Source organism: Lipotes vexillifer, unplaced genomic scaffold (assembly GCF_000442215.2).
Source record: "Lipotes vexillifer unplaced genomic scaffold, Lipotes_vexillifer_v1.1 scaffold611, whole genome shotgun sequence".
Taxonomy (NCBI): domain Eukaryota; kingdom Metazoa; phylum Chordata; class Mammalia; order Artiodactyla; family Lipotidae; genus Lipotes; species Lipotes vexillifer.
The window spans coordinates 3,327,601-3,341,841 of NW_006785619.1; the positions used below are offsets into that span (position 1 = coordinate 3,327,601).

Here is a 14,241-nt window from a genome sequence, read left to right on the forward strand (position 1 = left end):
CGCCCGGCTGCTTACATCCGTAGCCAGCAGCTCCTCCGCGTCGTCAATGCTGCCCACCAGGATCTCACCCTGGCTGATGAACGGGTAGTCATAAGGGTTGGTTGTAATAAGCAGCAGCTCTGCAACGATGACCATTTAGAGGAGGTCACATGGATGCAAAGAAAACATCCACTAGGGGCTTTCAGCTTCTGTGTCCTCAGCTGAGACTTCTGCTGCTGGGGCCCAGGCTGAGGGTAGAGTTAGAAATCTCTTAAACAGTCTCTCGATACTCAGGCTGCGGCTGAATATAAAGTCCAGGGAAGACTCTGCAGCCCGCCCAGGCCATGCAGGGTAAGAACCACAGAGAGAATATTTAAGTTCTCTTGCTTTGCGTGCAAAGGGCGCAGATCCATGTCGGCTGGGAGAGGTTAATCGGGAAAACTGGCCGAGTGTGCGCCAGGACAGAGCCACGGGGAGGGAAGCACAGATCACTGGGTAGAATCACAGTCTTTTCCAAACCCTGTTGAAAAGCTGCAGCCTATTTCCAGGCTTGGGCCCAGAAGGCTGAGCAAACACAGCCAGGGAGCAAAGAAGGGCACGAGGCCCCTGTTAGGTGCGGGACAAAGGGCAGCGTGGATATCCACCAGCCGGTTGTTCATCTGATTCTGCGTTGGCCTCACAGCATTTGGTGAAATGTTGGTTTCCGTGCCAGAACACAAGGGGGGCGCTAGAGGATCACTAAATGCTTGGTCATTCGGCCAGTTTCTATAAACCAGAGCTAAATAAACCAACTGTGTCTCAGCCTTTTACTGTCCATTGGATTGCATTTTTCAAATTGGCATGTCACTGTCAAAACAGCCGCATCCCATTTCTAAAGCAAGCTTCCTCTGCTGGCTGCCGAGTCACCTGTGCACACACACAACTCTCTTTGGTCCACTCACCCAAAAGCCGAAATGCCTCAGACCAACCCCTCTGGGGACATCCTCACCTATGAGCTCGGGCTTCTTGTTGGAAAGAATCTGGTAGAAGATGTGGTAGCTCCTCTCAGCCTTCAGCTGGAAGGTTACTCTCGATTTTTCCAGCAGGTCTAGGAACACAAACACGGGACTGTTTTCCAAACTGCTCCCCTGATGTCCCGAGACATCATCTGATCCCAGGGATCTACTTACACGTTTCAATATCTGCAGAGGCCAGCTTGCCCGTGGTACCAAAATGGATTCGGATGAACTTGCCCTGTGGGGGAAGGGAGACCAGGTGTACTGTGACTCCAGGTGTTCCTAGCCATCTCCTGGGGAACGTGAACGGGAACCTTATTCCCCGGTAATTTGAAGTGAAGCATGCCCTCCTCTCCCTCTCCTCTTTCCGGTTGGCTGTGTCTCCTTTCTCCATCCCCTTGTTCCACACTGCCTCCAAACGCCACGCCCCCACCCTCCCACCCCCAAGACGGTCAACAAAGTAAGAGATATTCTGTTCAAGATGCAAATCACACCATATCACTTCCATCTTAAAGGATCCCTCAGTAGTTTCCTGAATGAAACCCAAACCCCTTCTCCTGGCCTACAGACTCCGAGGCTCCAGGTCCCTCCCTACCACTCCTCCCCACCTCCCCTCATGCTGCCTGCCTCGCTGCAGCCCCTCGGACCCTCTGAGGTCCCTTGACCCCGCCAGTCCCCTGTCCTCATCCTGTGGATTTTGGGGTTCACAGGCCAGCCTCCCCCACCAAGAGGGCTTCCCTGCCAGCCCTGTCTAAAGGAGAGCCGGCTCACAGTTACACTACCACACGCCCTCTTTACTGCACTGTCTACCAAGGAAGCCATGTCCCAGACTGTCTTGTTGATTTGTTTCCTTCTTTCGCGGTCCACCCCGAGGACTGCAGCCTCCTGGAAGCAGGGCCCTCGCCTACTTGCGGGCCTCAGAGGAGATCCCAGCTTGAGCCGGTGCAGACTCACAAAGCGGGACGAGTTGTCGTTCCTCACGGTCTTGGCGTTCCCGAAGGCCTCCAGCAGCGGGTTGGCGCTGATGATCTGGTCTTCCAGAGTCCCCTGGAGCAGGGGGTCGGGGCAGGAAGAGCCGCACGCGACAGTGAGCTCCGTGGCGCCTGCTGCCTTCGCTCCTGCAGCCCCGGGTCGCCAGACCCTCCCTGCCCTGCTTTCCAACCTGGGGCCCAGCCAAACCATCAGCACGTCTCACGCTTGCCATTCTGTTAGATTTGGCTCAAGCTGGGTGTCTTGACCTAAACCTCCTCACTTAACCCTTCAGCTCCTTGATTTTCCAGGTAGCTGTCATTGGTGTTCATTTCATACTGTTATACTATATTCGTTCTGAAAGGCAAGTAGACACTACAGTTCTCTCCAATTGGTATGTGTGATTCTGGTGTGTGTGAGCTGCTCCCAAACTGACTTTTCTTAGTGGAGCCTTAGAGGCTTGTTTTCTAGGCAATCACAGGATCTGGTCCTGTAACATCAACCACACGCTGGGTCGTCTAGGAGAACTGGCTGTCCTGCGAGACTTTAAATCCTGGCCTGCTCTCCCTTCCTTGCGGAGGTGGGGTGTCGCCTCCCCTTGCCCCCTCGTTCTGAAGTTGAGACGAAGGTTGGCGGTGGAAGCAGGGCAAGCCCTCCTCCTCTCCATACCCTCATTCTGCACTCCTTCTTCTTGGCGAGGTCTCCAGTCGCTGCAATTGTTGCAAAGTACTGGATGACCCTTTTGGTGTTCACAGTCTTTCCTGCCCCGGATTCTCCGCTATTCAGAGCAGTCGAAAGAGAGAGAGAGAGAGAGAGAGAAACAAGTCCCGTGACTGTAAATTGACCCCCTAAGATGTCACCAGAGCCACAGCAGACATACACCTCCCAACGAATGTGAGACCACTCGGAGAGGCAGGGGCCCCGGGGGAGAACAGCACGGCTGAGCGGGCTGGATGGGGAGCTCCCGCTTCCTGAGGCCTCACAGGCCTTCCTGCCCGTCTCTCCCCAACGCCCAGCCCCACATCTTTGCATCACAGACTTCGTTCTCTCTCGGTACTTTCTCATTAACAAAACAGAGCAAGTGGCATCTTCCCCTTCTGCACTGGGGACAAAGGGCCACAGCTATGAAAACACTCTACGCCTTGGATACTTACGTGATCAGAATAGACTGGTTTTCACGATCTGCCAAAGGGAAAGATAAAACAGAGTTGATAGCAATGTAAAAAGAGCTTCCTCAACCTAAATGTCCATTGACAGAGGAATAAATAAAGAAGGTGTGTGTGTACACACACACACACACACACACACACTGGAATACTACTCAGCCATACAAAAGAATGAAGGAGTGTAATTTGCAGCAACACGGATGGACCTAGAGATGATCATACTAAGTGAGAAGTCAGACAGAGAAAGACAAATGCCATATGATATCACCTATGTGTGATTATGCGATACAAATGAACTTACGTACAAAACAGAAACAGACTCACATAGGTAGAAAACAAACCTATGATTACCAAAGGGGAAAGGGGGTGGGGGAGGGATAAATTAGCAGTTTGGGATTAGCAGATGCAAACGACTGTATATAAAATAAACGACAAGGTCCTACTGTATCGCACAGGGAGCTATATTCAGTATCCTATAATAAACCATAGTGGAAAAGAATCTGACAAAGAATATATATATATAACTGAATCACTTTGCTGTACACCAGAAACTAACACAACACTGTAAATCAACTATAGTCCAAGAAAAAAATTTTTAATAAAAAGAAAAAGAGCTTCCCAGTTTTCCGCCATGTCTCCAGCAGTCAGAGTTCACTGCACAGTTACCTTTCCCACTAATATCCTGTTTAGTCCTAGGTGGGAGCTTGAAGAGACTCCTCTTTGAGAATGAGGCCCAGAGAGGTTAAGGCCCCGTTTACAACCAGCCACGGGCTTCTCACTGTATTAGGCTGAACCATATGAAACTGTCAGTCTTTGTTTTGGGCCCACAGAAATGTCAGTTTCGTATGAGGTAACCCATGCTTGCGCTAAATCCAAACTTCTCACCAGGGCCTGCAAGCCCCCTAAAATATGTGGCCTCTTTCGTCTTTAAGCACCTCTACCCTCCTGTCCTTTGTATGGAGGCTGCACACTGGACTGGGCGGGTGCAGGATCGCATGGCAGCTTCCCTGAGCCCTCCCCCCGCCTCCAGGCTTCCTCCTTGGAAACCTACCTGTGAGCATGAACTGATAGGCATTGTCAGAGATGGAGAAGATATGCGGCGGGGCCTCCTGGCGTTTTTTGCCCCGGTAGCCCTCCACCACCTCGGGGTTGTACACCGGCAGCCACTTGTAAGGGTTGACGGTGACGCAGAAGAGGCCTGAGTAGGTCTGGGGGAGCGTAAAAGATATATATGTAGGCATGCATGGGTGTGTGCCTGTACACATACAACCCTCTTTTCGTTATTTCACTTTTCTTTACAAGAAACTTGTAAACGAGGCAAGATACGACGTCTCTTTATCGATGAGGCAGCTGAGACTCAAGAAGTTGGGGTGGACCTCCCGCCGCTGCCGGCGCCAGGACCCCAGCCTCGGGCCCACCGCGCCCGCCCCCGCTCCTCCCAGCCCGCTCCTCTCCCACCTTCTCATCTTGCATCGCTCTTGCCGCCCTTTCTCGTTTTCGTTCCCCCTCTTTTGCTGAGCAGCTCAGTCAGCACCAGTCCTTCTAGAGCCCATCCCCCCACAGCAGCTCAGCCCCACCCCACCCCATCAGAAGTCCCAGGAACCCAGCAAACGCGGGCACTGACGTAGATCATCCAGGAGGTGTAGCGGTCCTTGAGGTTGTACAGCACGGCCGGTTCATTCAGGTGTGTCAGCATGGCCATGTCCTCGATCCGGTCGAACTTGGGGGGGTTCATCGCGTACACGTCCTCTGGCTTCACCACCAGGGTCTGAAAGGGGAGGGGTACAGTGCACACCTGGGCTTCTCTGCGCGTTTTGCCCCTGCAGCTGTCTGTCTCCCACGCCCAGATCAGAAGAAGCAGGTGCTGGAGAAAACACCCGTTTGACAGGGAGGGAGACGGGGCTGGGGGTGGCCTGCAGTGGTGGTGACGGAATGGGATTTGTTTCTGTTACTTGGGCTTTTGTTTTTTCCATCTCCGATGGGCCCGAGGTGAGGGAAGGATGACAGAATTGAGAAGAGGGTCTCTGTGGGTGGATGCGGGGATGATGCAGGCGCTGGTGCCAGCGGGAACCTCTCAGCTCCGTGATGCCGGCTGGGCCGAAACCCAGCTCCAGCAGCTCATGGGTTTCTGCTGTCTACTCAGGGAACACGGCAGGTGCACTGGTGTTCCTGAGGCAGGTACCAAAGAGGAGGCTGGTGGCCTTGGGTCACCAGGCCGGTGCCCAGAGTTAGCTGGCATTCTGAGCTCTCTGAAAGCACCTGCCAAGCCCCCACCCTGCATCTTGCCCGTTCACCCTCTCTCTGGCCCTTGCTTCTGAAAGAGAACCAGCCCTGCTCCCTTTCTGGGGCTGGAGTGTTACAAGCCAGGAGAAGGAACCACGAGGCAGAGCGGTGGTTCCAGGCACTGGCAAGCGCCTTTGTGCCCCCCTCGAGAGGAGAAGCCCCCTGCCCCAGTGCCCAGCAGGGCTGGAGGACCCTGGCATAGTGGGCATGGAGCTCAGCTTCCTCTCCCCTGCTTTGCCCTCACCTCCTTTCTGAGACCTCCTTTGAAGACGGTCATTCTCCCCACCCCGTCTCTGGGCAAGGCAGTGGGAAACCTGCCTTTAAGTAGAGATCCACTTAAATCATCCATGCCATCAGCCCTCCCTGTGAGGGTCTAGACGTCTTAGATTGTCATTCATCAGGTCTACCTTCCGTGTCTCCCTGTGGCTTCATAAGCCCGTTCTTAACTCCATCATCTGAAATGTACTGAGAGCTGCCCTCTGGAGCTTCAGTGCTTGCAAGCATCACAGGACAATTTCAGTGCCTTTTTCCTTCACATCCAACCCAATGACGCTATTTCCTTTACACTTCTCTTTTGGATACCAGCCCCCGCCCCCCCGCCTTTTTTTTTTTTTTTTTTTTTTTTTTTTAACTTTTCTTAGAACATTTCCAGATTCTTCTGGTCTAGATTCCAGAGAGTAGTGAAGTCCAGAATTCCTCCCAGCATGCCCACAGTACCTGGGCCAGAATGTAGTGGGCTATACTGCTCATTGCCTTCATGATATGGGAAGGCTGCTATGTCACATAGAGCTTGTGGTCCACTAGGATCCTTTACTCGCTTTCCTTACTTCCTTAGTTAGATGGCTATTGCTACAAGAATTAGGGGGAAACCTAGGCTACCAAAGGAGAATGTTCTAACAGAGGTCCTCCTACTGTTGGACTCCCAACTGCACACCCCTGGGATGCACAGGGCTGGTCCCCTCTGACCTAGAGTGACACGAACATTAACAAAAGCACCCGAACATGGATTGTTTTGGCCAACCACAACCAGGTAGTTCTCCCACCGTGCAACCTGAGGCCAGTATTCACTCTGCTTCCTCCGAGGACACCTGGGACGCTAAGGCAGTGATGCCAGGTGAGGCATTCCGGTGCCAGAGCCACGTCTGGAGATGGCTGGGTATGGACCGGACGCACAGACTGGGCAGCCATGGGGAGCAGACAGAGGCCTGGCCGGCCTGCAGAGGGTGTGGACGGGGCTTACCCTGTTGTCTTCGGTTTCCACTGTGACCTTCCCATCCTGGGTACTCTTAATTTTCCCCTTGGCGTATTCTTCCTTTGAGTCGACCACAAAGCAGTAGGTTTTGGCATCAAAAGGCTGGTTCTGAGCCTCGATCCTCTCCTTTTCTGACTTCCGGAGGAAGGGAGCGGCTATGCCGAACACTTCCATTTCGGTGCCGCTGCTCATGGTGTCGGCTAGAAGGAGAACCCACCAGGTGAGCCCTGCTGCCCCCAGGCTCCAGCCCTGCCCCCGAGGGAGCCCTTCAAGGCGGAGCCCCGGGAGCAAGGCTGCCCTCCATCGACCCCCAGGAAAATCAAATGCACACATATTTATTGAGCAGCTACTCTGTGCAAAGGGCATGGAGCATATGCAATCCAAGCTCCCCCATTAGCCGGGGCTCGGACGGGCGAAGGGACCCTAGAGGTGGGTGCAGCTCTTGGGACTCACTTTCCTCTTCTGCAAAAACCCAGGTGTTGCTGATGGAAGATTTAAAAATAAACACCATCAGAAATAAACGCCATTCTTCAAAGAGAGTGCGCTAAGTGGCAAATAGCTGAGGAATTTGGGGACCTTTTTGGCTCAAGGTGGCTACCTCCTCACAGGAGGAAACCGGCTTTTGCTTCCTTCGGTTCTGTTTTGAGAACAGAAGCAGCATCTGACAATCAGCATCTACTCAGAGCATCTCCCCAGGTGCTGCCTCCTCTCCGCTCTGCTCCAGCCTAACCTGTCCTGGTCTAAGCTCTACAGGGCTCTCACCCTCCAGGTCATCGGAGGTGGGAGGAACTGGTACCCTAGAGACTTCTGAGCCAAGGGACCCGACCTGCTTTCTCACCTGAGGGTCACACCCACGGGAGGACAGCGGACAACAACTGTCGTGGGAAATCAGACCTGCAATAAATACGCAGAAAGCAACCTCAGGACGTGGGAGTGTCTGGGTTGGTTCTGAATCAGGTCCTGATGAAATAACCAAATAAGGATAAAGGACTAATAACTTAGAAAGAGCCTTACCCCAGAGACAAGCTGGAGGAGCAGATGGGACGTGACCCACAGGTGAGCCACGAAGGTAGGAAAAGCCGCCAACCGCCCCAAACCTGGCTCCTACCAGCCCAGCACGGCACCCTCCTCAGTCTGCAGTGCCTCCCATTCAGAACTGGGCAGGAAGGACAGAATCCCTGTTAAAAAGGCCAGTGGTTCCAAGCCAGGATCAGGCCCCCTGTCTTCTGTGAACAGGGAGAAATCTCAGATCGGCCGACCGATACCCGCCAGGCATGCAGCGCAGGTGGGGAAGCTGAGGGCAGGGTAGGCAGTGACCCCACTGGCCTCTGCACAGATCAGAGAGGTGAAGGGCAGGCCGTGGCCCACGGAGCGTCGAGGGGAGAGCGGGCCGGAGGACGTGGGTGCTGCAGGCAGCGGGGTGGGCCTTTGGGCCTGAGGCCCAGCTCTGCCTCTAACTAACCTTACCAAAGCCAGGCAGGCCCGCAGCAGGTGGCGTCCTCCGAGCCTCACTCGGAAAAGAGGCAGCGAGGGGCGCTGCGTCTCTCCTCCGCCCACAGAGCAGCTACAGAGGGGCTGCTGCCCGCGGACTTTTATACCCCCTGCTAACGCCGCCGCTCATTCCTTCTCTATATTTGGAAAGAGAATGACAGACACCACAAGCTGAGAACCAGCTCCTTCCTCACTTTTTTTTGGTCGTTGCCAAGGGAGAGGTATATATAGAAATGAGCGGGATCCATAACCATTTTCCCATTGGGGAAAGCTGGAGGTTTGAGATGCCTTCCTTTGAACTTGGGCCCAGGGTGTCCTCACTCAGTGTGACGGGCCAGCCTCGCTGGGGCTCCTGCCTAACTCCATCCTGCAGGCGCCACGGGCTCAGACATCAGTGTGCAGCCCTGGGCAGCAGGTACTTAGAAATCTTGTCCTGTGGGAAAAGGGAGGAAGCCAAGGACAAAACAATTAAAATCCTCTTGGAGTTTTGAGCAAGACTTTTGTCACAACACAGGGTGGTGTGATTGTAAAACTCGGCCAGAAACAACAACAACAACGATCCTCTTCCTCCTCCTCCTTTCACTGTGTAACTTTCTATCTCATTAGTACCATTATTAACTGAATCCTTTCTTAAGTGCCAGTAAGACCAACAAGTAAATTAATGATGGGGGAGCCACCCGGCCAGACAGTATCCACAGCGACAGCTGCTTTAAGGACCTGTTATTATTGAGATATATTACCGATTAGGAAAGACCAGCTGCTGGCCTGGGTGGGGGTAGGGGGAAGGCATGGCCGGCAGAGAAATGGGCGGGTGATGGGGGGCGCTGTCTAACAAGTGTGGTTGTTTCTAAGTCAGGGTTGGATAAATGAAGCTTCCGGAGAAGAATGAAGCTTCTTCCCCTTCTACTTTATGTCTGTTTTTTCCCTATTTTTCCCGACAAAACCTTCGGGAGGGTGGCCAGCGGGCATCCTCATTAATTGGTCATTAATTTTAAAGAGTGTCAGCAGTTCCCACTTGAGAATAAGAGCTGCCCCTCCCAACGCACTCACACCAGGCGTGGATACGGAGGCCACTCGAAGAGGTGTGGGTAGGGCAGGGGGAGCAGGACTGTGGTCCCCAAGGTGCAGGGACATTAATTAAGCACCCACTGTATGCTGGCCCCAATGCAGAGCACTTCAAGAAGGTACACAAGAAACGGAAGATGCAGCCTTTACCCTTAATGGTTTCTAGGATAAACAGTGACTCGGTCGTTTTTGACATTTAGGGGATTTTAGGTCAAAGTGCACATCTATGAAGTGCCTGCTGTGTGAAGGCCAGGCAGGTGAGTGGCCACCAGCGGGGGAGTCAGAAAGGACGGAGCCTGCTCGCTTGCCCCAGCAGCCTGCTGTGGGCTTGCTGCCTGTCACACCCCACCACGCCACCTCCTTGCTCCAGCTGGGACTGAAACCCCCATCCCTACAGCCCCTCCTCATCCAAGAAGAGAGCCCGACCCTCCTAAAGGGTGCATCCATGTTCTGAAGGGGAGCAGTCTGCCTGAGGTCCTGTCCTGCCTGCCCAGTGGCATCAGTCCAAGTCTGTGCCATGGGCCAGGCATCTCCTTGGAGGCCTGGTCAGGACAGGTGCATGTCACCTGTGGGAGCAGAGCTGTTAGCAAGCCCCATGGGGCTGAGGGACAGCGCAAGGGGCCCTGACCACACCTTGGGCAGTGACGTAGCAGGGTGGCCACAGGACAGGGAGAGGTGCTGGCAGTTCCTTCTTAAACACCTAGAGTTACGGCTGGGAGGGGCTTTGTGGGCAACGGGAAAAGGGTCGGTTTGCTCTTTACCTTTGTTGTCACCAGTTTACCCGTCTCTCTGTATAACCATACCCATACCCACCTCCAGGAAGCCGAGAGGATGCTCTCCATACAGGTCTTCTCTGAGTTCGTTGTAAAACAGCCCCAGGTCACATTACTGAGCCCAGCCCCAGCTCTGAAATGCCGACGGCCTTCCACCCCAGCTTCCAAATCACACAGCCTGTCGTCCTTCTTTCCATCATGCTTCTTCCTCCTGCAGGTATAGAGTGTTCAGCTGGGGGATCTCAGCGGTCATTTGCTGGTCAGCCTGCTTTTGCATACGAGGAGCTGGAAGACAGGAGGGGTAGGAAGCTTGCCCAAGGCCAGAGAAGGAGGGTCAGGGTTAGGCAGAGGGCTCCACTCTCCAGAAGAAATTCTGAGGACAGAAATGACAACAATAACTGCCACAGAGAAAAGTTTTAAAACTAGATACCAGGAATCAAAAAGTACAGCCGTCTAGAAAATTATCTGTAGGAGGGAAGAACTGCACGTGCAGCAGCAGCTGCGGGTTGTGGAGCTTTGGAGTCAGACGGGCCTGGGTGTGAATCCCACCGCTTGCCCTCTCATTTACTCTGTGATGGCAGGCATTGCGCCTAACTACTCTGAGCCTCTGTTTTCTCATCTGTAAAATGGGGATGATATAGCTGCCTCACAGACTAATTATGTGCATTTGATAGGATATTAAAATGTCAGGCACGCCCTGCCCAGTGTTGTTGTTTATAGCACACTGTAGATTTGAAGTTTTCTTCCCTGTCTGAAGGTTTCCATGTGTTACACACAGTATGACTGGTTATATTGATGACATTGAGTAGATCATATTGGATATTTGTTTTATCGATATGAGGAGGGAGAAGGGACATATATATGTGTGTGTGTTTTTAAAAGATTTCCATCCAAAGAGAGAGAAATCTTAAAGACCTCTTGGTGCTTAAATAGGCAGCTTTCAGGGCTAACTGGACCCTCGGCTGGTGTGGAATTCCTCCTCTCATCAGCTGGGGGACAGATGACTTACCAGTGTATTATTAGCCAGCTTTACGGGAAAAGGAGGAGCCCTTGTTCTTTCAGCCATCATCCAGCGAGAACTAATCCCCACAGCCTGGACACAGAGCTGCGTTTATTCCTGGATGCGCTGGAAGAAAATGTATTGTCTCAAGAATGCAGGCAGCTCTGGAGGCGCTATTTGGAGAGTGGCTGAGTCCCCTCATCAGAGCCGGCAGCTTCCTCCTGAGCTATTTTCCTCTACTTCTGTTTGATGTCTGATCCACATGTGGACATGGAGCCCCACAGGACAGCGCTCTGTCAGAGCATGACGTCAGCCACAGGAGCAGATGCCTCCAGGATCAAGTGCCTTCTTCATGTCCCGCTTGAGGGGGATTTGGTGTCAGTGGAAGCAGGGAACTTGGTTATTCTGAGCGAAGACCATTCCCTGCCAGTGAGGTGAAGGGTGGAGGTCCTGAACTGGTGTCCAGAGCCCCAGGTAATACATAAAGCCGAGAGGGCCCATAACTCTCCTTTAATTCAATTCAACAAACACCTACTTTCCCCACCTTTCTATTACGAACAAAGGCAAATCTGTAGGTAAGCACAAAGCACAGTCGTGCACATCCAGGGTTAAAATGCAGTTGGAGTTGATGCCAGAGCCCCGCTACCGACCACCGCACTAATTATATGAGAGGACTTCGGGAATGGATGCTTCCAGAATTATGACATGAGCCAGAAGTTTGTGAAGTCGATCAGAGCAAACGTTTTAAAAGGTCAAACCCCAATCTGTGAGTGAAAGGGGCAGCTGGTGCTAAAAGGTGACCAGGAAAAGGGAGGATTCCACACAGAGTCAGAGGAGAAGACTAAAGATGAGAGTGAGAGAAGGTTTGAGAGCCAGTCTCTGGCAAAGAAGAGTCGAGTCCCACACCTGAGATGGGGCGGCTGCGGCTGCCGTCCGAAGTCTGCAGGTGATTCAGAAGACTGACGGGCCCGCGTGGTTGGGAGCTTGGAGCAACAGGACTGAAGCAGGGAAGAATGCTTTGAGAGGGACAGGAGAAGACGGGCGTTCCAAGGAAAGGAGTTTATAAACAGCAGGCATGATCCAGGGCTTTGCCAGGGTATTTGAGGACAGGAACGAAGAATAACGCATGCATCTGAACAATGCCATGGAGAAGGAGGCAAGCAAACTAGTCCACCAGGTGCATGTGGTTGTGGAAGGTAAAGATCAAAGATCACCAGGAGGTCACCACTGGGAGGAAGTAGAGAACAAATGGTTCCATAATAATAGACAACTTGGAAGAAAGGTGGCCAATTTGAGGTGTGGTAGTTGATTAATATTTAAGCTATAACCTTTAAATTAAAGGATAACACTGAAATTTCATTTAAAGTTGTGCTTTTCGAGAGAAATGACCCAAATAAACAAAATAAGAAAGAGGAGAAATAACGACCAATATGGCAGAAATACAAAAAAAAAAAAAAAAAAAAAGAAAAACCAGGGTGCCAAGATCATTTAGTGGTGAAAGGATAGTCCTTTCAACAAATGGTGATCGGAAAACTAGATATCCACATGAAAAAAAAAAAAAAAAAAAAAAAAAGAGAATACTATGAACAATTATATGCCAACAAATTGGACAACCTAGAAATGGGTAAGTTTCTAGAAACATACAGGCTGCCAAAACTGAATCAAGAAGAAATTGAACAGACCAACCACCAGAGGTGAAATAGAATCTGTAATTGAAAAAACTCCCTGCAAACAAAAGTCTAGGACTGTACGGCTTCACTGGGGAATTCTACCAAACATACAAGGAGGAATTTAATATTGATCCTTCTCAAACTCTTCCAGAAGACTGAAAAGGAGGGAACACTCCCAAAGTCATTTTATGAAGCCGCCATCACCCCGATACAAAACCAGACAAAGACACTACCAAAAAAGAAAATTACAGGACAACTCTTTGATGAAAATAGATGCAAAAATCCTCAACAAAATATTAGAAAACTGAATCCAACAACACATAAAAGTGATCACGCACCATGATAAAGTTGGATTCATCCTAGGGTCGCAAGGATGGCTCAATATACACAAATCAATGTGATACACCATGTCAACCAAAAAAAAAAAGACAAAAGCCACACGATCATCTCAACAGATACAGAAAAAGCATTTGATAAAATTCAACATCCATTCATGATAAAAACTCTCACCAAAGTGGTTATACAGGGAACAAACCTCAACATAATAAAAACTATTTGTGACAAACCCACAGCCAACATGATACTCAGTAGTGAAAAGCTGAAAGCCTTCCTGCTAAAATCTGCAACAAGGATGCCCACTCTGACCACTTCTATTTAACATACTATTGGAAGTCCTAGCTACAGCAATTAGACAAGAAAAACAAATAAAAGGCATCCAAATTGGAAGGGAAGAGGTAAAACATGGAGATGACATGGTAACTCTACATAGAAAACCCTAAAGACTCCACACAAAACTATTAGAACTGATAAACGAATTCAGCAAGGTAGCAGAATACAAGATTAACATATGGAAATCTGTTGCATTTCTTTACACTAACAATGAAATATCAGAAAGAGAACGTGAAAACTCCGGGGGGGAAGATGGTGGAAGAGTAAGACGCAGAGATCACCTCCCTCCCCACAGATACACCAGAAATACATCTACACGTGGAACAACTCCTACAGAACACCTACTGAACGCTGGCAGAAGACCTCAGACCTCCCAAAAGGGAAGAAACTCCCCACGTACCTGGGTAGGGCAAAAGAAAAAATAAGAAAAAACAGAGACAAGAGGATAGGGACGGCACCTGCACCAGTGGGAGGGAGCTGTGAAGGAGGAAAGGTTTCCACACACTAGGAAGCCCCTCCGCGGGCAGAGACTGCGGGAGGCGAAGGGGGGAGCTTCGGAGCCGCGGAGGACAGCACAGCAACAGGGGTGCGGGGGGCAAAGCGGGGAGATTCCCGCACAGAGGATCGGTGCCGACCGGCGCTCACCAGCCCGAGAGGCTTGTCTGCCCACCCGCCAGGGCGGGCGGGGCTGCAAGCTGAGGCTTGGGCTTCAGTCGGAGCGCAGGGAGAGAACTGGGGTTGGCGGCTTGAACACAGCCTGAAGGGGTTAGTGCACCACGGCTAGCCTGGAGGGAGTCCGGGGAAAAGTCTGCACCTGTTGAAGAGGCAAGAGACTTTTTCTTCCCTCTTTGTTTCCTGGTGCGCGAGGAGAGGGGTTTAAGAGCGCTGCTTAAAGGAACTCCAGAGACGGGCGCGAGCCGCGGCTAAAA

At 51.6% G+C, this 14,241-nt stretch overlaps 1 protein-coding gene across 1 annotated transcript in view; it reads right to left on the bottom strand.

Annotated features, from left to right (window-relative positions):
- The window catches only part of LOC103080956 (myosin-3), a 22,037-nt gene extending 14,343 nt beyond the window's left edge, over positions 1 to 7,694 (bottom strand). Inside the window, exons 1-11 of the mRNA XM_007457846.1 lie at positions 7,659 to 7,694; positions 7,483 to 7,538; positions 6,633 to 6,844; positions 4,734 to 4,877; positions 4,161 to 4,317; positions 3,098 to 3,125; positions 2,613 to 2,721; positions 1,929 to 2,021; positions 1,149 to 1,212; positions 968 to 1,066; positions 16 to 119 (exon numbers count right to left, since the gene is read on the bottom strand). Coding sequence (XP_007457908.1) covers positions 16 to 119; positions 968 to 1,066; positions 1,149 to 1,212; positions 1,929 to 2,021; positions 2,613 to 2,721; positions 3,098 to 3,125; positions 4,161 to 4,317; positions 4,734 to 4,877; positions 6,633 to 6,836 — 1,002 coding nt within the window. The 5' untranslated portion in view covers positions 6,837 to 6,844; positions 7,483 to 7,538; positions 7,659 to 7,694. The remainder of the gene's footprint in view (positions 1 to 15; positions 120 to 967; positions 1,067 to 1,148; positions 1,213 to 1,928; positions 2,022 to 2,612; positions 2,722 to 3,097; positions 3,126 to 4,160; positions 4,318 to 4,733; positions 4,878 to 6,632; positions 6,845 to 7,482; positions 7,539 to 7,658) is intronic.
- Positions 7,695 to 14,241: the final 6,547 nt, after the last annotated feature.